The sequence below is a fragment of the Mchenga conophoros genome, linkage group LG1 (genome assembly GCF_057382185.1).
Source record: "Mchenga conophoros isolate Kocher_MC1m ecotype Shallow Benthic linkage group LG1, M_conophoros_male_GT1.1, whole genome shotgun sequence".
In the NCBI taxonomy this organism is placed as follows: domain Eukaryota; kingdom Metazoa; phylum Chordata; class Actinopteri; order Cichliformes; family Cichlidae; genus Mchenga; species Mchenga conophoros.
The window spans coordinates 36,458,637-36,480,490 of record NC_140526.1 but is presented as its reverse complement, the minus strand read 5'-3'; the positions used below and the strand labels follow the sequence as shown (position 1 = coordinate 36,480,490).

Below are 21,854 nucleotides of genomic sequence, written 5' to 3'. Positions count from 1 at the left end.
TGCTGACACGAGGAAATCAGATCGTCCTACAAGTGCGACCAGTGAACCTCTCTCTGCTGATGTCGTTGCCCCAACTTGTTTAATATAAGTTAAAGTAATAGTGTGGTAAGTTGTAACATCTGCGTTATTGTTACAACTGACCCAGACTGTTGCTGTTACAACTGACCCAGACTCCTATAGCCATGAACTAGCTAACATTACAGCCAACGGCTAAAACATTAGCACTAAAGACTTACACAGAATATATCCCCATAGACATACAAATAACATAATTTAAGTTTGATGAGTTTAACTGCAAAGCAGATAATGCTATTAGAAATTGAAATAAAGTAGAAAAACTTAATTTTTGGCATACAAATTACTTTTTTTCGTGTTAAATTGTTTGTGTTTGACAAAATGTGCTGATTTTTCACATGTGATAGCACAACTGAGTTGGGCATGCACAGGATGAGTCACATCATTTGAAACTTAGCCCTGATTGGAGAAATTGGAAGTGTTACAACTGACCCACGTTACAACTATCCCCGGTCTCCCCTACATCATGTGTATGCCTGCGTGTTCACGCTGCAGCTGTGTCACAGTTAGACAAGTTAATGGTACGGAAAATGCTGCTTTTGAAGTATCACTCTGAAAACAATTCATCCTGCTCTTGGCAAAGGACACCTCTAAATGCCAGCGCTTCTTTTGGAGATAAGGACATGAAAAAGACCGCACCCACACACACACACAAACGCAAAGCTGGTGTGGAATGCAGATTTTTCATTTGATTTGTGTGTTGTTCAGCCTCTTTGCAACGCCAGTGCAAAGAAAAAGAAAATGTGCTGAGGTGACTTGCGTGAGTAGCTACACTTGTGTGTATGAAATATTCATCATGTAGCCATCATGTTTTTGGGGACCACGGTGTTTCTTACTTCAGTATTTGAAACAGAGACTGATTATTCGCTAGTCTTTTGTCAGGCTGTGGTCTTTTTTGAGCTTTTGTTACATTGTTACTGTTCAAAATTAGATATAATAATATAGAGCTAGTTTCAGCAAATACCCCAAAACTACATATTGCATGCTTACTTTAAGGTGACAGGGCCCTCTAGTGGATCAGACCAAAGGAGGAGGTAAAGGAAGGTAGCCACACGTAGAAAGTGTGGCAACAGATATTAACAACAGATATTAAAAAGAGGGGTGACTCAAAACTTTTGCACAGAACTGTAGCTTCTTAGTTTATTTATAAAATCATCTTAGTTCAGCTTTAAGGACGTTCCCTTGCAATCTTGGGTTCAGTACCAATGTACCACAGAGAAAATGCTCCTTTTTTTCTGTGTTGACTTAAACTCAGTTTGAAATATTTGTGGGATTCTTGTAGCACAGGAAATTGAGCATCTACTATTTTTTAATCCTTCATGGGATAAAAGCCAGAAAATTACAGTTTTCATTTTAAACATGAAATAAACCAGACACTTGCTGATCACTTTCTCATACTTGTTTGTCTTTCATGTGGCAAACTTTATGTTTCATCACCCTGATTGCACACAAGTCAGTAGCCAGGCAATGGAGAGACTCAGGAGCCATGTCTATTGATCTTCCTGACCCATGTACATAAAGTATTAATGTTGTCTCATAGGAGCTGATTAAGGAGCTTAGGTTTTCAGCAACGCGAAGCCATCGTGCGCTGTTATATTGGATGCATCTTACAGTGGATTTCCAAGTTCAAGAACTTTGCTTTTGAGGTTTTATGTTAGTACATGACTGCATTTGGCAGCCCTGTGTAGACTAAAACACATAACTAAGCTTTAGGCCTGCTTCACATGTCCTGGTACAATATTACACATCAATGATATAATATTCAGACACACTGATGTCTGCCAGCAGAGAACTTCCTGTTCCACTAATCAAAGTATCCCCTGAGAAAACACTGAGGGGTGCATAATCTATATATATTAAAAGGTTCATATAAATAAATAATTAAACAAAAAGGTTTTTTGAGTGAATATTTACATGGACTTTAGTCTTATACCCTCACTATGTTTCCATGTGTGTTACAGTGGAAAGCGTCAGTCTGAAAAATAGAATGTGCATTATCCAAACAAATGCGAATCAAGTGAAATTATATTCTTTCATTCATTCTTTAAAAAAATTATTTTTTAAATTAAAATTACAACACATGTATTGTTCGAATCATAAATGTGAGATGAACTGAAAGACTCCTGTCTGACTTAAAATAATAATACTACTACTACTGACAATAATAATAATAATAATAATAATAATAATAATAATAATAATACATTAAAATGTGTACATTAAAATATTACATTTTAAAGTCCTCTAACAGACAAGAGCCTAATTATATAATTATATAATGTATGTATCACTTGCATGCACCATCCAACTGTAGTGTAAAATAAATTTGTCGGAAAACGACAGAAAAATTAAAATACTGTTTCAATGCTTTAAGGCACATTTCCTCAGATAACACTGGAATAAAATAATAACAGCGTGTGTCTCAACCACTGTCCAAAATCTGTCGTAAATAGCCTTTCGATAAATGAATGAATGAATAAATAAATAAACCCCAAATCCCGATCCTTGCTTCAAACGTGGGAGGGATTACAAAATTTGCGTCATGACGTTGCTGGCGGGAGTCGTGACGTGACGTTTCCTTGTTTTCAACGCAGCGCGGGAGATTCAGGAGAAGAGGACCGAGTGTGTCCACCCAAGAAACGTGTAAGTTGATTTCTAACGAAATACTCTGTTCACAGCTCAGTGTAAAACTGCCTCCAGTGGTTTAGTGTCTGATGCCGTGAACACCGTGGAGTTTGTACGAGTGTGGTCGGCTATATTTAGCTCTATTGTTAGCGTTAGCTCAACTCTGCTGTTAGCTCTCCATGGGTTAATAAGGCAGCAGTGGTGGAGGAGCAGGTGTAGACTGTGTTACTTGATAGAAGAAGAGGTTTTCACGTGTTTTCTCCTCTCTTCAGTCTGGTGCTTTGTCAAAATGCCATGTGAAAGGAAGCCGATGCGCTACGGCCACTCTGAAGGACACACCGAGGTGTGCTTTGATGACACTGGGAGGTGAGTCTGAAAACAAAAAAGTGTCTCCCTTTGAGCACTGACTTTGACAGCTAATGTACAAGTAAAGCTGTGATCTGATTGCGTTTAAGACTCAGATTTTACCTATGATCGGCCCACAGCCTGTGAAAGTATTGCTTTACAAACATGTCCTTTAAATTATTAGTGTAGCCCGCAGGTTAGTCAGACCAGACCAGGCAAGTACATATGAACTTGAGCGCATCAGTCTCACAGTGACATCAATGACAACACAAGTCTTTCAATGGGCTGAAACTGAGTAAAATGTGATTCATTTAAATTCTATGCCACGTTAAACTGAAGTCGTTCACAGTCCTGATTTTGGTTTCTGGTAGACTTAATAATTTAAACAGATCATTTCATCAATCTTATGCTGCACAAAGTTTCTGTAAACTAGCCTGATCAAATTGTCCACAGGTTCATTGTAACCTGCGGAAATGATGGAGATGTTCGGATCTGGGAGAGTCTGGATGATGATGATCCAAAGTTTATCACTGTCGGGGAGAAGGCTTACTCTCTGGCACTGAAGGTTGGATTTTCTCTGACTTTTCTACAGATGTCATCATTATTCGGTGACACTCTGCATCATACAAGTGATGTTTGGACCAATGTGTTCTCTGCTCCACAGAATGGCAAGCTGGTAACGGCGAGCTCCAACAACACCGTGCAGATCCACACATTTCCTGACGGCGATCCAGACGGCATCTTGACCCGCTTCACCACCAATGCCACACACGTCGCCTTCAACAGCATTGGCTCGAGAGTTGCAGCTGGGTCCAGGTACTTGATAGTTGGCTAGCTTGTGCTGAACTGAAATGATATAAATGAAAACGGGATAAAAGTAATACCTTAGATATTTGAAGGAGCATTAATTAAGGTTAAAAGATAACTAACTTTGCTGGCTCATTGCCAGATACAGATATGGGCTGGATGGTGTGTAAGGAATGAAAGGATGCCACATCATCAGTCCATTCATTCATTCCAGCTCAGATGGTACTTCGTGGTTTGTATGGCCCCTGCATATTACATGTAATAATAATGTATACTTTATTGACCCCCGTGGGGAAATTTCTCTCTACATTTAACCCATTCACTCAGTGAAGCAGTGGGCTGCCATTGGGCACCCGGGGAGCAGTGTGTAGGGACGGTACCTTGCTCAGGGGTACCTCAAGGTAGCCGTTCAGGGGAATCGAACCCCTGACCTTCCAATCACGGGGCCAACACTTTACCTATTGAGCTATCCCTGTCCCCCACCCGCCTTTTTTTTTCTCTCATAATAATGTGTACTTTAATGTGTGCCTGACAATGTAGGGTCCTGCTCCTAATGAGACAATAATGGGGGAGGGGATTTTCTCCCTGATCTGGACCAGGGCATCACTGAGCTCTGGAGGGCAGTCAGTAATATCAGTTCCTTCGTGCTCCAGGAGCTGCCTGCTTACTATCGCCACATGAGGCATTTTCAGAGATGACTGAATCCCATGTTCCCTCGTCAAAGGAACAATCCAGATCTTTTCTCCCAAATACTTTTAAGACTTCTACATGTGTTGTTTTGCCTTTGTAAGTAAGGGTGGAAGTTGAGATTTTTCTCCTGAGACAACTTTATTATATCTTTCAGACAGTCTCTAATTTGTAAATATCACCAGAAATGGCCGGGTCCTTCCAAGTTAAACTTTACTGTCAGATCATTAAAAGACATGAGTGTGTTATATTCATATAAATCACTTATTAATCTTATGCCTTTTTTGTGCCACTGTGGCCAATAAATTGCTTGTTTACCTATTTTTATTTTGGGGTTGTGCCACAGGGGTGCATATTTTTGAAAGCATGGGGACAGACTGCAGCTCTTGTGAACCTCTTGCCACACCATTTTTGAAAACTTTAAAATAGGGTTATCTGCTCTATTCCCTTTATTGTACGGTTTTTGAGCCAACACCTCAATGGGGGTAAATGGAAAGGCCAGTTCACGTTCCATTAGAACCCAGTCCAGGTCCGAATTTGTTGCTGCCCAGTGTTTACACAGCTTGGACATTTCAAATGAGATGAGGCCTCCCGGTGCTCAACGGGAGGAATCCAGGATGCGCAGCAGTCATGGTTTTGTTGCCTAGCCTGTAGAGAATTGTGCATCCCTCCATGGATATGCCACTGATCCACCACCAAATCGGTCATGCTGAATAATGTATAACTTTTCTCTACGGCTTCTCCAGACCTTTTCACACGTACCTGCTCTTGTCTGTTAATTCTGGTATTCAATGGCTAATGTAAGTCAGGCTCCATGGTGAGTACAGAGTGAGCACAGGGCCCAGTCGGGGACCTAGGATCCTCAAGCCACCCTCCAGAAACTGTCCTGTCCAGCTCTCCTAGATTAACTGTCCCAGCACTGGAGTCTCCTTGAGACTGTGCTGGGAGACACAGCAAACATTCTGGCAATGGCATGTATTGATGTGCTGGAAGAGTTGGACTACCTCTGACCTCACACCTGACATGACCTGATGTCCGGTGCAAACCTTCAGAATTAATTGAGTTACAGCTGACCAGACACACTCATGTGTTGCTTCTGTGATATTTTCCACCAATGATGCTGAAAGATGAACAAATGTCACTTCTGCTTTGCTAAACCATGCACGTCCACGTCTGCCTCAATTTCTCCCGTGGCACCTGGTGAGGCAGTCGTGCGTAACGGGATGCCCCCCCCAGGTGTGTGTGTGCGTGTTTATGGCTACAGCACAAGGTGATCCCATTAGGTTCATTATTGTTCCTTCAGTGCAGAATCAGCTCCACACAGCTGTGATGTTTCCAGCTCGCAGGCGGATTGGTTTCTGATTAGTCCAGATTGGAGATAAACGTGTGTTTGCTGCCAGAAATGATTTGCCCTAAACAGGTTTATGACAGTAATAAAAGCACAGAGCAAGGTGCCGTATTGATGCTGCTATTTTCACCCTGGTAATTTCAGTAGTGGGATTGATTGTTCAGATTCAGGCATCTGTGGCTGTTAGGGCAGATTCGGCATCTACCTTCTGGTAGACGGTGAAGGAAATCTGTGATGTTTTGCTCCTCTTGTTCATTGATTTGACAATTTGCACTTGTGTTAGGTCACAGCTGATGGACCCTTCCTCTCAACTATGCCGCTGCTCACTGGCAGGCAGTCGGTGACGTGTGAACACAGCTTACCTTTCTCCTTTTTCCACAGTGACTTCATGGTTAAGGTGGTGGAGGTGTCAGACAGCAGTCAACAGAAAACACTCAGGGGTCACGAGGCACCTGTCCTCAGCGTCACCTTTGACCCCAAAGATGACTTCTTGGTGAGTGAATCTTGTGTCTGAAAGCAGAAATTCAACACAGAGGCTGAAGTGAGTATTTGTGTTGAGTTACAAATGGGACAATATCTTCATTTCATTGCAACTTAATATGAACCCACACCCCATTGTTCCTCATCATATTACTGTGGTTGCTTCCATTTAGAGTTTTCATTTAAATGTATAAATACAAAAGAGAACCACACAGTGTTTTAAAAAAAAAAAAAAAAAAAAAAAGAGAGAAGAGAATTTATAACCTGAGGACACCTGTCGTACATCACATCACTGTCGCCTTTGTCTTTCAGGCCTCTGCTAGCTGTGATGGCTCTGTGGTGGTGTGGAATATTGAGGAGCAGGTACATCAGCATTTCAGCACTTTTCAATTAGAAAAATGCACATAATTCTGATTTTCTACATGATTTTTATCTTCTTTCTCAGACTCAGGTGATCAGTTGGCCTCTGCTGCAGAAGTCAAATGACGTCACTAACGCCAAGTCTCTGTGTCGTTTGGCCTGGCAGCCCGGGATGGGAAAGGTTGGTGACACGTCTCTTTGCTGCCTTGAATGAGAGCGAGAAAGACGTCAGTCCTAAAATAACAAAACATTTGCATTTGTCAGTTTTTAGCTGTTCCTGTTGAAACCAAGGTACACCTGTACGAGCGAGGCTCCTGGGACCACGTGAGCACTCTGTCCGATGATCTGCTCGCACAGGTGAGGTCCAGTATTGTCGACGTGGTGCACATTTTACACCTGACTATCAGTATAAGCAGTATTTGTTGTAACTGTGTACATGGCCTCACAATCCTGTCTAGGACATCAATATGCTGATCTATTTGTATGCTAATGCTAAGTAGTACAGCAATATTTAGCACTGCTTTTGGCATCATGACCAAAGACTGTATGTTAAAGAAGGAAGCAGCATCTGGGACATCACATTTTTGGTTGGACTGGGATGTTTCTTCTATATTAAAAATGAATACATTTAGTTTGAAGGGTGGACTGTTAAGTTATCAGCTAGCACTACCAAGCTTGAGATGCAAGTTAAATTCGTACACTGCAGGGTGAAACACGCAGACATGCATTACTTATTTAATGTTGAGGACCAGGCTAATAAAATAGTAGAACTGGACTTGCCACCTGGATGGCCTTTACTACACAGCAGGATAATTGCAAAAGGCACAGACAGTGCAAACACAGGTTTTAAAATAAAGTTCTGGGTTTAGAAAGAAAGTATTCACTACAGAAATACAAAGTACAATTTTAATGGTCTGTTTGATACAATGGGAGAATCACTGTGTGAAACCACTCTGTGATTAGATAAGATAAAAGGCTAGATACGATTATTTTTTTGGAGAAGGTTTAGCTTGAGACTGCTTAAGTACTATATGGACAAAGTACTAACTGTGTATAGGTGCAGCTCAGCCATTGAAGTCCACACCATGAAGCTCTCACCACAGGAGGAGGTTTGAACTCTGCAGTTACTGAGTCAGCAGAGCGCTGGAGGCTTTTACACCCTGTGCACCTCAGCACTTGGTGACCCCGCTCTGTAACTTGACATGTTCCTAAACCCTTCCACTTTGCAACAATATCATTTACAATAGATCCTGAAATATCTGGGAGGGAAGAAGTTTAATTAACTGCATTGTTGCCATGATGGCTTCCTGTTGCAGCACCTCACCCTTTAGCAGGACTCATTCTATTTACTCTTCAAAACTTTGTGAAAGGAGTCTGATACGAGTTTATGAGTCACTTCTTCCCCTTGTATGAATTTTTAATTGATTAATTCTATGTTTATGAGAACATATCAGTTCGTTGGAAGATGTAATTACAAATAAAGAGATATTTTTGAGTACAATGTTCTTTTATGTTTTAAATAACCTTAAAAAAAATACTGACTATACCTTTTAGCAGGTGTGGCCGGGTACTTTTGTTCCTAGTGTATATATATTATTCACTTCTTAGTTTGACCTTAAAGAAGAATTGAATGGTAGTTTTATTTCATTAAAGGTTTATTCAATTTATTTTAAACCCCTTTGTGGGAGTTTTTACTGTTTGTTTGTTTGTTTGTTTTATTATTAAAACCAGTGAGTGAGTTATTTAGATATTAAATAGCCGAAACAACTCAATCATTATTTTTCTTTTTTCTTAAATTTGATTTCCCCTCCTTAATTTTTGCAGCCCATTAACGTGGTGTCTTGGTCTCCTTGCGAGCGTTTCCTGGCAGCTGGCTGCGTGGGGGGTTTACTTACAGTGTGGGACGTGAACAGCAAGCTGTGTGTGGAAAGGTAGGAAACAAAGCTGTGCAGACGCTGAGTGAATTTAAAAGCATATATATGACGGGTAAAGGGTAAACCAGTTTAGGGGACTGATGCTGATGAAATTGTTTACCTTGGTTCCCAGTGCTTGAGGGCTAAAGATAACCGAGACTTAAAGGCTGGTGTCATCATTAAAGGAATAGTTTATTATGTGTTTTTCCCCTCCCCCAGTATTTGTATTAAACAAATCGTGTGTTCTTTCTTGGGCTTGTGTCTCTTTATATAGTTTATGCACAGATGATGTAAATCTTCTTGTAGTCTCTGCCAAAAGCAACATTGAACAGTAGATGTTGCTCACCACTAAAGTTTAAGCTTTCTGCTCTCTGCTGTAGGCAGAAACACGAGAAAGGCTTCACAGTGTGCAGTTTGGCCTGGCATCCATCAGGCAGCCATATTGCCTACACGGACACTGAGGGCTGCCTGGGCCTGCTGGACGGACTCGGCACCTCCACAGCTGATAACAATAGGACCAAGGTACTGCTCAAGTAACCTTTTTTTGTACCCCCTCTGTACATCCCTGTACCATGAAGTAAGATTTTGAGACTCATCCAGCTCTGCAGGTTATCTTTCTTCATTAGATTAGCTGGGATAGATCTCTGCCGTAATAAAAGGAAATCTAACTACAGACAAGTCACTTGTAAAACATAAATTTACAGGTCAAAGCTTTAAAATCAGGAAGTTATCACTACTTTTTTTTTTCTTTTTCTTTTTTATCTTTCTTTTTTGTCCCGTTTGGATCTTTAGCCATCAGAATTGTTGTCTTACGACCAAGAAAGATGCCAAGCGGATTTATTTTACCAAGAAAGCTGTAGTCCGCGTCTGAACACCCGAGTGTACACCTGTGTGCACACCTGTGTGGATCAGCATGCTTGTATTCCAAAGGTTTCTCCATGTAACGATCTGCTAGGGAGTGTGGGGAGCCACAGCCCCGTCCCCCAGGGCATGAAGCAGGTATGGAGGAGATCCAGGCCCCAGACATCCAGAGGCCCCAGAGTTTTTTAATGCCTTTTAGTGCTATTGCATATTCTTTGTTCAGGAACAACAGCGTCCATAGATTGTTAAGTTACCAGATTGCATTTATAACCAGTTGAGCGTTGTTTGCGGTTAGTTCATAACACAACTGTAAACACGCCCAGCTTCAAAGTCTCCCTTTTTTTCTTTTGTTCAGTTAAATTCAAGCTGCTTAAATCTGTCATGGACTTTCAGCAGGTCGCTGCAAAAAATCCTGCAAAAGACTATGATGACCTGTTTGATGATGACGATGACAGACTGATGGATGAAGGACTGAGTGACACAAAGTCTCCAGCTAAGAAAGCCGTTGGCTGGGACGATGACGATGACGATTTCCTGGTGCCTGCGACTGGGCGGGTGAAGAACAGAGGAGCGTTCCTGGACGACGAGAACTCACTAGGTGGGTGAAGATGGGGTCATTGAGGGGGCGAATACAGATGGAAGATAAAAGCGAGGTGATCTGGCCATCACAAACTCCTGCTGTACCTAACTATTATTTTCATCATTTATTGATCTTGCAGTTATGTTCTCGAGCAATAGTTTGGTCCTTAAAATGTCAGAAATAATTGAAAGTGTATTACAAAACACAGGAAACGCAACGTTCAAAGATCGAGATTAGGAAATTAGAAATTCTTGCGAAGGGAAGGCTAAAAGTTTTTCTGTGTGCAGAAAAAAACAGATTCGACTTTGTGAAAGAAGCAAAAAAAAAAATCTTAACTAAAGAGCTCAATTGCAAAAGTTCAACATCAAAACAAGTGTTTAGAGTTTTTATTTGAATTTTGATCAGAAAGTCTGTAGCATGAACTTGGATTTCAGGCTCAAGAGGCACAGTTACAACTGTTTGCATGAATTTCCACCACCTGCAGTCAATGTTTAACCTGTTAATTATCGTTATGTTTGTCATCATTATAAGCAAAGCAAATGTTTCCTAAAGTCAGCACTATCTAGTGGAGAAGGCAGTGAAGTTTGTCTTTGTGCAGGTTAGCCTATTGCTGTCTTTAACTGGTAATGTTAATCTATGGGGAAAAAAAATAATTAGGTGATTAAAGTTACAAGGTGTTCAGATTTTAGAAGAAGTGAAACTGTGATCATCGCAGCATGTCTCAGCATACATCGCACATGAATGGAGACATCACCTGAAATTACTCCATTTATTTTTTTGTTTTTTTCATTCAGACACAGGATCACTGAAGCTTGGTCAGGACAAATTGGGGGACGACGACAATGACGCAGGCAGTTCTGTGGCGCCTGCAGCAGCCCCAGTGGTGCCCCTGCGTCCTGTCTACGAGGGGCCCGTGCCAACTCCTCCCCAGAAAGCCTTCCAGCCAGGCTCCACCCCTGCACATCTCACACACCGCTTCATGGTAGGACACACTGAGAGTCATTAAACTGTAAATCTGAGTTGCTCGCATGTCATAACAGCAAACTGTGCCTCAGATGTGGAACTCCGTGGGTATAGTGCGAGGCTACAACGACGAGCAGGACAACGCCATCGATGTGGAGTTTCACGACACGGCCGTGCACCACGCCATGCACCTCACCAACTCACTGGGTCACACCGTGGCTGATCTCTCCCAGGAGGCCGTGCTGCTGGCCTGCCCCAGCACAGAAGAGCTCGCTAGGTAAAACTTCCACCTGACCTGCTTCTGGGGATTTATTTATTTATTTCTCCCCTTTCAGTATTTTCCCCCTCTCTCTCTCCAGTAAGCTGCAGTGCCTTCACTTCTCCTCGTGGGACACCAATAAGGAGTGGATGGTCGACCTTCCTAAAGGGGAGGACGTGAGGGCGCTTTGTCTGGGTCAAGGCTGGGCAGCAGTCGCCACCAGCACGCTGATGATCAGGCTCTTCTCCATCGGAGGAGTACAGAGAGAATTGTTCAGCCTGCCAGGGCCTGTGGTCTGCATGGCAGGACATGGAGAGCAGCTGCTCGTCGTCTACCATCGGGGTTAGAGACACACACACTCCTCTGTGATAATCAGCACATTGCATGTGCTTGTATGGTTCAAAAATAAAATTAGGAATTATTTATTTATTCTTAGCTTTGTGATGTAACTGTCGGTGTGTCATTGTTGCATGTCAGTTCCGTTCATTCAGTTTACTTTCCACCACATGGAGTCACCACAGAGTGTAAATGTAAAATGTGCAGCACAAGAGATGAGAGTAAAGGCAACCCCCCACTCTTAAGCTGTGATCTGGAAATTTCCACTCTCTCCAAATATAAGTACTGCAGTTTGCAGTGTTATCTTCCAGCTCTTTACATGTGTCTCGTTTTCCACCACCAGCTACAGGTTTCGATGGAGAACAGGCTCTGGGTGTCCAGCTGCTGCAGTTAAGTCGAAAGAGGAGGCAACTCATCAGTGGCGAACCCCTCCCCCTCTCTCAAAAATCGTACTTGTCTTGGCTCGGCTTCACAGCCCAGGGTCAGTATGTCAAGATATTATAATGTGAAAGAATCTCATGGGAAGCATCATTACTTTGCTGCTGGTGATGATTTGGAACAACCTGTCCTGGAATACATCTCGTGGTCTTTCAGGTACCCCGTGCTATGTGGATTCAGACGGCGTGGTGCGAATGCTGAACCGCTCCCTGGGCAACACATGGACTCCAGTGTGCAACACCAGGGAGACCTGCAAGAGCAAATCAGATCACTACTGGGTGGTTGGAGTGCACGAGAACCCTCAGCAGCTCAGGTGAGCTTTCATCTGCATCACAGCTCATTGATTTAGCAGTTTGAACAGGAAATAAAAAGTGACTGAGTGGTGCATATGAGCCGATACTCGATGCTGGTTAATTATTGCTTCTTAGAGGCTGACATTCCTTCTGTCCTCGTCCTGTTAGGTGTATTCCATGTAAAGGCTCCAGGTATCCTCCCACCCTGCCCAGACCGGCCGTGGCCATCCTACCCTTCAAGCTGCCCCTGTGTCAGACCACAACAGAGAAGGGGCAGATGGAGGTAAATAAACACAAGAATGAGCACCTGGACAATGGGTTATCGAAATAATCCAGTCCTCAGATCTTTTCAGGTGGCTCAGTGGTGTCATGGATCCAGTAACAGCTGAGCCTATCCTCCGCTGTTATTCAGGAGCAGTTCTGGCGTTCGGTCCTTTTCCACGACCACTACAGCTTCCTGTCCTCCAGCGGCTACGAAATAGATGAAGACGCTCAGAATCAGTCCCAGAAGGAGCAGCAGGAGCTGCTCATGAAGATGTTTGCAGTAAGTGTGAATGCTGCAAACACTTGGTGATCGAGACACTCCCAAAGTACAGATTTGTTTAGAGTTGTTGTTTTCTTACAGTTGTCCTGCAAACTGGAGCGAGAGTTTCGCTGTGTGGAGCTGGCAGAGATGATGACCCAGAACGTGGTGACTCTGGCCATACGATACGCATCCCGATCCAGACGCATGGCCCTCGCACAGCGGCTCAGTGAGATTGCTCTGGAGAAATCCAACCAGATGCAGGAAGAAGAGCAAGAGGAGCAGGAAGAGGAGCCTGAATACTCCAGCACGAGACGGAGCTCTGGGTAATGTCAAAAAGCATGCATCACTTTCACTGTTTGTGTAAATTAATCTGGACTGTCTGGCTTTGGCCAAAATAACAAACCTCACCCTTTATGGGTGACTACCCTATAGCACTGTCAGACGACTTCACGTCACCGCTGAGCGCAGCATAGATACCACACAAGGAGTGTGTCATTTCAATAAAATTATCTTTATCAAAGCAGGTCAGCTGATACATGTTCTTCAACGAGATGGTTACTTGGTTAAAAAAGCAATTCACCACAACAACAGTCGCCTCAAGGCGCTTTATATTGTACTGTAGATCGTACATAATTGATACAGAGGAAAAACCCAACAATCATATGACCCCTTATGAGCAAGCACTTTGTACGACAGTGGGAAGGAAAAACTCCCTTTTAGCAGGAAGAAACCTCCGGCAGAACCAGGCTCAGGGAGGGGCGGGGCCATCTGCTGCGACCGGTTGGGGTGAGAGAAGAAAAAAAAGCAGAGCTCTTTTATGATGTGAAACCTTAAACACTTTTTTTTAAATAGGTTATTTATATGTTATTTTTATATGGATGAAGGAAGAACAAATATCAACCATGTAACATTTATTGCAGCATTTTAAGTGTAAAACCTTCATCAGTCTCCTCCAATTTATTTTATAGTTTACAAACAGATTAAAAATAGCAGTATTCGCTCTCTTTTTGCACAGGTATGGCCACACCGACGTCACAGCGGGGGGACGTTACAGCAGAAGACAGAATCAGCAGGAGGAGCAAGAGGATGAGGAGGAAAGAGGAGAAGAGCTCATGGAGGAAGAGGACAGACAGGAGATGGAGCCGGAAGAGGCGACAGAAACTAAAAAACGTCAGTTCCACCTCCTACTTTGCACAAGTTGCCAGTGCTGCTGCTAACATGCTAACACGCCTCCTCCATGTCTGTCAGGTGTGAACCCGTTTGCTAAAGAAGCCGGCTCACCCATCGAGCCGTCTCCGACACCAAGTGAGTAAACGCATATCTGTCAGTCAGCTTAGATGTTCGGTATTATGGTGAGTCACTTTAGCGTGATGTAGGACAAATAACCCAAATAACCCAATGGCCATGTACTGTCCTCCTCATGTTGTACACTTGTGGTGTCTCTGTCAGTGGAGTTTTAGCTGGGTTTGATTTCATTTCAAGTCTTTGTCAGTTGTTGGAAGGTTTTCAGAGTAAGATTAAAGTGGGACAGCCGCTCCCATCACCCTAGCCCATTTTAATATTCAGATATGAAACAAGACCTGTTATTAGGTGTTGAATGAAGAATTTGGTCAGCCAGTTTTATCTGAATCACTTCCCAATGTGTCTCTTGTTTTTCAGTTGGTAAAATGGGACGTGCAAATCCTTTTAAGGTAAGAACTGTGACTTCTTAGATTTTAATTTCGTCAAAATCAAGGATGTGGTCTCATTATAGCCCTTTTCCAATATTACCTACGCGACTCGGTACCATGTGCTTTTTTTTACAACATGCTTGGCCGGGGTTCCAGGCGATCTGATGAGGTCTTATGAGACTGCCAACTCCTTTGTTGTGGCATTTGTGGTGCACACAGATGATGTCACAGGACGTTCGGCCGTGTTGCTATAGCGACCCCACACACATTAGCTAGCACTCGATTGTAATAGAAAACAAGTCCACTCGCTCAAGCCAATCCAAGTAGGTACTAATGGAAAAAGGCTTTTAGTCATTTTTTGATGTTTAGCCATTAATAAAAGACAACGGACTCTTTTGGTTTTGAATATGAATAAAGACTGTAAGAGGTTTAAAGAGAGAGAAGTGGTTCTTAAGAAGGTTTAGCTTATTCCTCAGATATCACTTTCATCTCTCCTGTCTGTCTGTGGAGCTGCTTTTAAATGCACCGTGTGGAGTCTGAACAGCAGCCTCTATTGGCCAGCAGGAGCTGACTCGGGTTGCAAAAAGATCTGTACACAACTCTGTAAGAAAGCTACCCCATTGCACACTGACTTCTCTTTCCTTCTCTTTTTAGTGAGATAAACACTAAGGCAGGGTTTAAGTATTGGCTAGCCTTCAAGGCTCAGTTAAGTACAGTATAAAAACTAAAACGATGGGTGAAATCACTTTCCTGCCTCCATCTTTTATATACAGGCTTTCTTCTTAATAAAGTACCTGGTAAGCCACCGGGTGTGGCTCAGTCACCTTGGAGTCAGTGGCAAAGAAGAAGAAGAAACGCACTGTTTTTGTTGTTGCTGTTTTTCATGTGATTTGTTGACTATAAGGAACATATACAATATCTTTAAGATATTTCTTTAAATTTTGTTATTGCTTTGGTGTGTTCAGGTTCCTGGTTCGGGGAAAATGTCAGCTTCATCCGGTCAGCCGCGAGTAACAAACATCCTGGACAACATGACGTCCAGCAAGAAGTCAGCTCAGCTCAGCAGCTCTGGGGGGAAACCCAGCAAAAGTCCCATCCTCAAACCTCTGGCCCCCAAGCCAAAAACCAAGGTACCGTCTCAGAATTTAAAGCTGTAGCATGTCTCCACATAGCTGTGCCGAGGTCTCAAAATGATAGTACCTGGAAAAGATAATGCATCTTTCAAAACAATAAAATGTCCTTTTTTTCCTGTGAAGACTCAGTCTACTCTGCTGCAGATGGCTGCCACAAAGACAGCTAATAAGAAGGTTCAGGAGAATACAGAGCAAGCTGCAAATCTGCAGAAACAACCAGACACCCCGCCTCCAGGACCACCTGCAGATAACTCTGAAAACAAGAGGTAAAAGATTTCAAAGGAAGAAACGGTTAGACCCTTCGAACAATGGGATGTTCAAAAACAGATTCTACATGTAGAGCGTTTTTAAACAGGGCAGTATTTCTCGTTTTCTCTGTGCATTTAGGCCAAAGACAGGCTTCCAGCTTTGGTTGGAGGAGAACAGGAAAAGTATCCTAGCCGACAACCCTGACCTGGAAGAGACCGACGTCATCAAGGAGGCTATGGGACGCTTCAGGACGCTGTCGGCGGAGGAGAGACTGGTATAACACATCGAGGGTTTTAGAGAGGAGGGGGGTTGCTAAAACAGTGATGTCAAAAATTTCGAAAGCTGTCCAGTAGAGCTGGGCGATAGAACGATAACGATATGTATCGCGATATAACTTTTACTCGATAGAGAAATTAAGCTATCGCGATAGACCTCGCCGCTCTTGTCCTCTTAAAAAAAAAAAAAAAAAAAGGGTCAGCCAATCCAAATCAAGTAGCGCAGAGCCGAACCAATCACAGCCGCAGCGTCACGTCGCGTGACTTGTTACGTACAGCACAAGTGCCACGCCGCACGTGTGTTTGTTTGGGAAGCAGCCAGCGCATAATGGAGGAAATGAGTGTGCCGACTAGAAAAATCAACCGAGCGTGACCGAAGAGAAAACAGATGATGGTTCCAATGCCGGAGAGATTGTCGAACGGAAGAGCCATAGAAGTTCCGTAGTGTGAAGGTATTTCGGCTATTTCAAGTCTGACAAAAAACAGAGTAGCGTGCACTGTAAATTGTGCCGAAAGCAAGTCTGGAAATACAATAAACTGGTGCATGCGTCACACTGTGCGCCACGTTATTGTTTCAGTGAAATAAATTTCTACAATACTGTTACTGTTAATTCTACTCTCTGCAGTGTTTAAATGCTTACATATACACACAGTTACTGTCCCTCCACACATACGACTCTGTTCTGCTTCTATGCCCCAGCTTTGTTTACTTTTTCCCACCGAGGCTTCTAGACTTCTGATTGGCCAACATTTCTGCACGGTTAGGAATCTAGCGCCACCTGCTGCTTTGGCATGTTCATAGCAGCGTTTTCCTTCATTTCTGCCTTTATGTGTGGACGGGATTATTTTTTAAAACGAAAACGGAAAATCTCTGTTTTCAAAAATACCCGTGTACGTGTGGACGTAGCCTCAGTCTCTGACTGGAAGCGCTAATTCGTCATTCGGCTTTTGTCAGACTAAAGTAACTGTTAAAACTGTTTGAAAAGCTCAGCTATACAACAAGGAGAGATTGAGAATTTCCTTTTAGTTCTCAGTTTATTTGATATTGACAAAAGTTAGTCAGTTTTGTCTGTTCTTCTGTAAAACAAACTAAGATTTATTTTTAGAATTAATATTTTGTTTCTAAGTGGAATTGACAATTTAGTCTGTTTCATTTGTTCTATTTTGAAACTTAAACGCTTTAGCGGCTGCCTTTTGTGTAGTTTGCAATATTTGCCTTTATTTATCTGAAAAAGTCTCATGTTCCTTAAGTACATCTACCCTGTTGAACTTATTATGGGAAATAAATATTTAAATAAAAACAAGCTGCTGATTATTTCACATTTTACTTGTGAGCAACGGCACATTTAAATCTTACAAATATAGTTATTTGGCTCATATCGTGATAGATATCGTTATCGCCTGAAATGAAAAAAACATATCGTGATATGAAAAAATCTCATATCGCCCAGCTCTACTGTCCAGTGATTGGAGTCTTTGGCAGGTTGATCCTCAACCCCCGGAGCCCCCGTTGACACCCTTGTCTATAATTTCAGTAACCCAACTGAAATTGTAAATGCAGAGAATCCCATTTTCAGCCCTCCGCTTGTAAGGATTCTTTAAAGTTTTATGTGGGTGTGCACAATTTGCAGTTTTCATAAGCTGACTTCAGCTTTTGGCCATATTTCTAGTCCAAGCTGATTCCCATTCAGAAATCAAAGATGGTCACGTGTTCAGCAAATTAGAATTTAGTGTTACTCATAATTTAACCATCTAAATTCTTTTAGCTTTAGTCTAGTTTCAGTTGAGAAAATATCATAAAATTATAGTAAACTCGATCTGAAATTGGTTCAGGTGAATAACATATAAAATGTAAGAGTGTGTTGTGCTGATAGCTGCTCCACACTGTTTACAAAGTGTCTTATTTTCTTTCACATCAAATGAGAAATGTATCCATACGTGTACTCTTCTCTTCCTCCCAAGCACTGAAATGTTTTTCGCATTTTAATGAGAAGCTGAGAACATGGGAGCTAGTTGTACCGCTTCCCAGCAACAGCTCATCTGAAAACTCACCCATCACTAGTCTAACCAGCATAACTGCTTCGAATAGTCTCATCAGTACCGCTTGAGCTGTCCAACCTGCTGAAGCTTTTTATTTTTAAAAATGACTGCAGGTCTACAGATTTGAATAAAATAGATAAGTAGATTCCTAGATATAAAGAAATGTATTCAAAAGTTTAAAATCACTCGATTAAGTTGTACTGTTATTAGAGTCCTGCAGGGTCACATTAACAAAAAAAAGAAAAGAAATCCAGTGCTTGGTTTTAACCACTTTTCTCTGAAATGCTGTGTCTCAGCTGTGGTCAGTCAATAGGTGAGTGAATGAGGGTGGTTGTGCCACTAATGACACGCCTCGTCCTTTCATCCAGCCGAGTGCTTCTGTGGTACACTGGCCCTGACCCTGCATACATCAAGACTCTCAGCAGAAAGCTGGATGACGAGGAAGTGGGGGTGAGGGGATGCCTGTTGCCTGGGAGCCCAGTCAAGTGTGTTTGGGCACTGAGGGCGCAAAGCATTGATGCATGAGAGACGATCGGCTGGTCAATCAGCAGGAGCATAATTCTGATCCGAATTTTCAGCTGTTCTGAAAGATGAATCCAGAGTGTCGGCTGCACACCCATGATGCACATTCCAGTTTCCACCACATTCAAAAGGTGCTCTGTTAGATTGAGGCCATGCAAGATCATTAGAGTCATTGCCATGTTCAAGAAACCAGTTTAATATGATCTGAGCTTTGCGACATGATAAGTTACGTTGCCAGATGTAGTCATCAGAAAATGATGTAGTCATATTAGAAAAACACTGTGGTTATAAAGGGATGGACATGGCCAGCCACAATGCTCGTGTAGGCTGCGGAGTTTAAATGATTCTCAGTTAATACAAAGCGACCCCCAGAGTGTGCCAAGAAAATATTCCTACAGCAGAACACCACGATTGTAACCAGTCTAAACTGTTTAAATACTGGGTGGGTTATATCCACACTCTCTTGTTCTTCCTGTCAAATTTTGACCCTAGCATGCAGCAGAAATTGAGACTCATTCAGACCAGGCAGTGTTTTTCCAATCCACCAGTCCTCTTTTGGCAGGCATGTGTGAAATTGCACACTTTCTTGTTCTTAGCTGAATATTGTTGGATATTTTCTGTTTTTCACACCATTCTCTTTGAACGCTAGAGATGGTTGTTCAGGAAAACTGCAGATCAGCAGTTTCTGAAGTACTCGGGCCAGCCCGTTTGACACCAACAAACACAGCCGCAACAGTTTGAAAAGATGAGACTAACTGTAGAAAACTTTAAAAAAAAAACCCGCAATATCTTTGTTTCTTGTTTCTACCTCATTGATACTTAAGGGGGGGGGGGGGGGGGTGTTTTGGTTTGTTTTTTTTTTTGCTGAGAAGCAACACCTACCGTTCAGGAGAAGACTGAAGCATATCCGGCACAAGTGAGCACCAGTATAGACCGGTAGCTGTAGTGACATCACAGTTGGCACCTGACACAAAAGATGCAGTGACCATAAAGAAACCATTAAGCTCACAGTGTCAACAGTGAGCAAAACTAGCTAACAGTAGCTTAGAAAAGTCCACTTACCACAAATGTCAAAAAACAACCGGCTCCCAACACAACACAGACTGTAGCTGTGGGTTAACATGGTATTTTGTTTGCAACAGGGTTAGCGAGCCCCAAAGCTAAAGTTAGCGGGCTAGCCGCTGACCACATTAGTTAGCGTTTGACCGTATTAGCTAAAATTAGTCAGACAACAAAAAGAAATATTGACCAGTGCCAGAGGAAAATATGGTCAGCATGAACAAGACATCATTTCATACCTGCCAGTTATTTTATTTAAACATTCACATTTTTAAAAAAAAATGAAATTTTCTTTCAAGTTTGAACCAAAGGAGTTGATATGATTTTTATTAACTTGTATAAGTGCATTTCAGCTGTATGTTTACAGAAAAAAGAACCTAGATGATGGCCCTGCAGGCTTAACTTTAGCCTAAAACGGCTCGACCATTGTGTGTGTCTGTGTGTGCGCGAGTTTTGTGTTGATAAAATTATTCAGTCCATATTCAATAAAGCAGAAGCTGATTAGTGATATGTCAAAGCTTGTACCATCTACCAGCTCTGTAATGGTGCCATTTGTGTGTGTGTTTGCTTGTGTGAATATGCATGGGTTAATGACAGTGTTTCATTAAGCACTGGAGGTGTAGAGTGTGTGTGCGTGTGTGTTGCTGGCACTGCACACACCAGGCCTGATGATTCATCCTGGCTCCATTACGTCCAGAAAAGCGCTTCCTTTTGTGTCGGCTTAGAGAAAAGGAGGGGGCTCGAGGAGGGAAAGAGCCAGCAGGCCAAAGAGATGCATGCTGTCAATAGTGATTATACGTGACAGGATGCAATTTCAAACTGCACGCCCGAGTGCCCATGTGTGCGTTTCGTCATCATCACGTAGGTTGTTTGGAGCCTGTATAGAAACAACAATACAATTTTTTGTTTTTGTAATGTGCAGTAATTAACATGTGCGATCCTTGTCTATTCTATCCCCCCCCCCTTTTAGTCATGGACAGAAAGAGCTAAAGGCCAGAGCGGAGACGCAGCAGATCTGAAGAAGAGGAAAAGAGCAGAAGGAGGAGAAGGCTTGGAAAGTGAAAATGAAAAGGCCGAAGCTGATGAAAGTAGTGCCAAGAAGAAGAAGTCTTTGGATCCCTCTTCCAAGCTTTCAGTGTTTGCGTTTAACCAAAACTAAACCTCCAGTGGACGGAGATCGCATGTATATCAACAACTGCCCTCAGTGTTGGAGACGGATGAGTGATGTTCAGTAAAAATGTACACTTGGTTCTTTTTTTTTTTTCTTTGTTTGTTTTTTACACTTACTGTATTTTAACAATTTAATAAATGTAAATGTTTGTTAGTTCACATGTTAGTCTGTGATTTAATTTTGTACAGCTTATTAATCAATTCAAATATCAAAAGAGGATTTCTAAGTTTGAGGGCCTACCTTACCTCTGCGTTTGAATATACCGACTTTAGCTCTCTGTGAAGGTGCTCGGCAGTATCCCTTTTGTGACATAACCAGCAACAACCCTGTTAATTTCTTGCTGAGTGACAGCTTAGGCAAACTATTGCTACATTTAAAGCTTCCCTAAGCATTGGGGGTTTATGATGAAATCTAAAGTGGCGTTCTTCTGGGTTTTGTTTTTGTTTTTTTTTTGCTTTTTCCATGAAGACATGAAAATACTTTCAAGATACAGAGGCTGTACTCTATGCCATCTTACTAACATGTGGTAATTCTAATTAAACAAAATACAAGACTGTACTTAAAAGATGGATGTGGCTTTAGAGTCTCAGAAGTGCTGTGGATGTGCACAAAGACTTCTCTTTGTCGAAGTCAGAGAAATGGTCTTTGGCTCCCTAGCTCTGTGAGCTCAGGAAACGTTTGGGTTCAGTGTTTTAGTTCATTTTGAAAACTTTTGTCAATATTAGAATCAGAATGGAGGACAAACCAGGGTATACCTGGGGGCAGCGGCAGTGACTAAAGTTATTAATCAATAAGCTTGAGTTCTTGGTTTTACAGAACCACCCCTCATTCGATGTGTG

General features: G+C 42.3%; 1 protein-coding gene across 4 annotated transcripts; it reads left to right on the top strand.

The window, feature by feature from the left end:
- Nucleotides 1–560: 560 nt before the first annotated feature.
- On the top strand, nucleotides 561–21,531 carry wdhd1 (WD repeat and HMG-box DNA binding protein 1). Of its 4 annotated transcripts, none has more exons than XM_085276506.1 (27): nucleotides 561–835; nucleotides 2,670–2,718; nucleotides 2,973–3,066; nucleotides 3,499–3,610; nucleotides 3,710–3,861; nucleotides 6,269–6,380; nucleotides 6,680–6,730; nucleotides 6,813–6,908; nucleotides 6,992–7,084; nucleotides 8,552–8,658; nucleotides 9,021–9,162; nucleotides 9,898–10,099; nucleotides 10,876–11,063; nucleotides 11,137–11,321; nucleotides 11,404–11,645; nucleotides 11,983–12,120; nucleotides 12,234–12,390; nucleotides 12,539–12,653; nucleotides 12,783–12,914; nucleotides 12,996–13,219; nucleotides 13,912–14,066; nucleotides 14,145–14,201; nucleotides 14,556–14,587; nucleotides 15,532–15,696; nucleotides 15,823–15,965; nucleotides 16,087–16,222; nucleotides 20,815–21,531. In XM_085276506.1, exons 1-27 carry the CDS (start codon nucleotides 749–751, stop codon nucleotides 21,001–21,003), a joined length of 3,555 nt encoding a protein of 1,184 aa, XP_085132632.1. In that variant the 5' UTR covers nucleotides 561–748; the 3' UTR covers nucleotides 21,004–21,531. The 4 variants fall into 4 exon arrangements, with proteins under 4 accessions (XP_085132632.1, XP_085132639.1, XP_085132624.1 ...); XM_085276513.1 differs by having other exon boundaries at nucleotides 562–826; nucleotides 9,895–10,099; nucleotides 20,815–21,530; XM_085276498.1 differs by having other exon boundaries at nucleotides 562–835; nucleotides 9,895–10,099; nucleotides 20,815–21,530.
- Nucleotides 21,532–21,854: the final 323 nt, after the last annotated feature.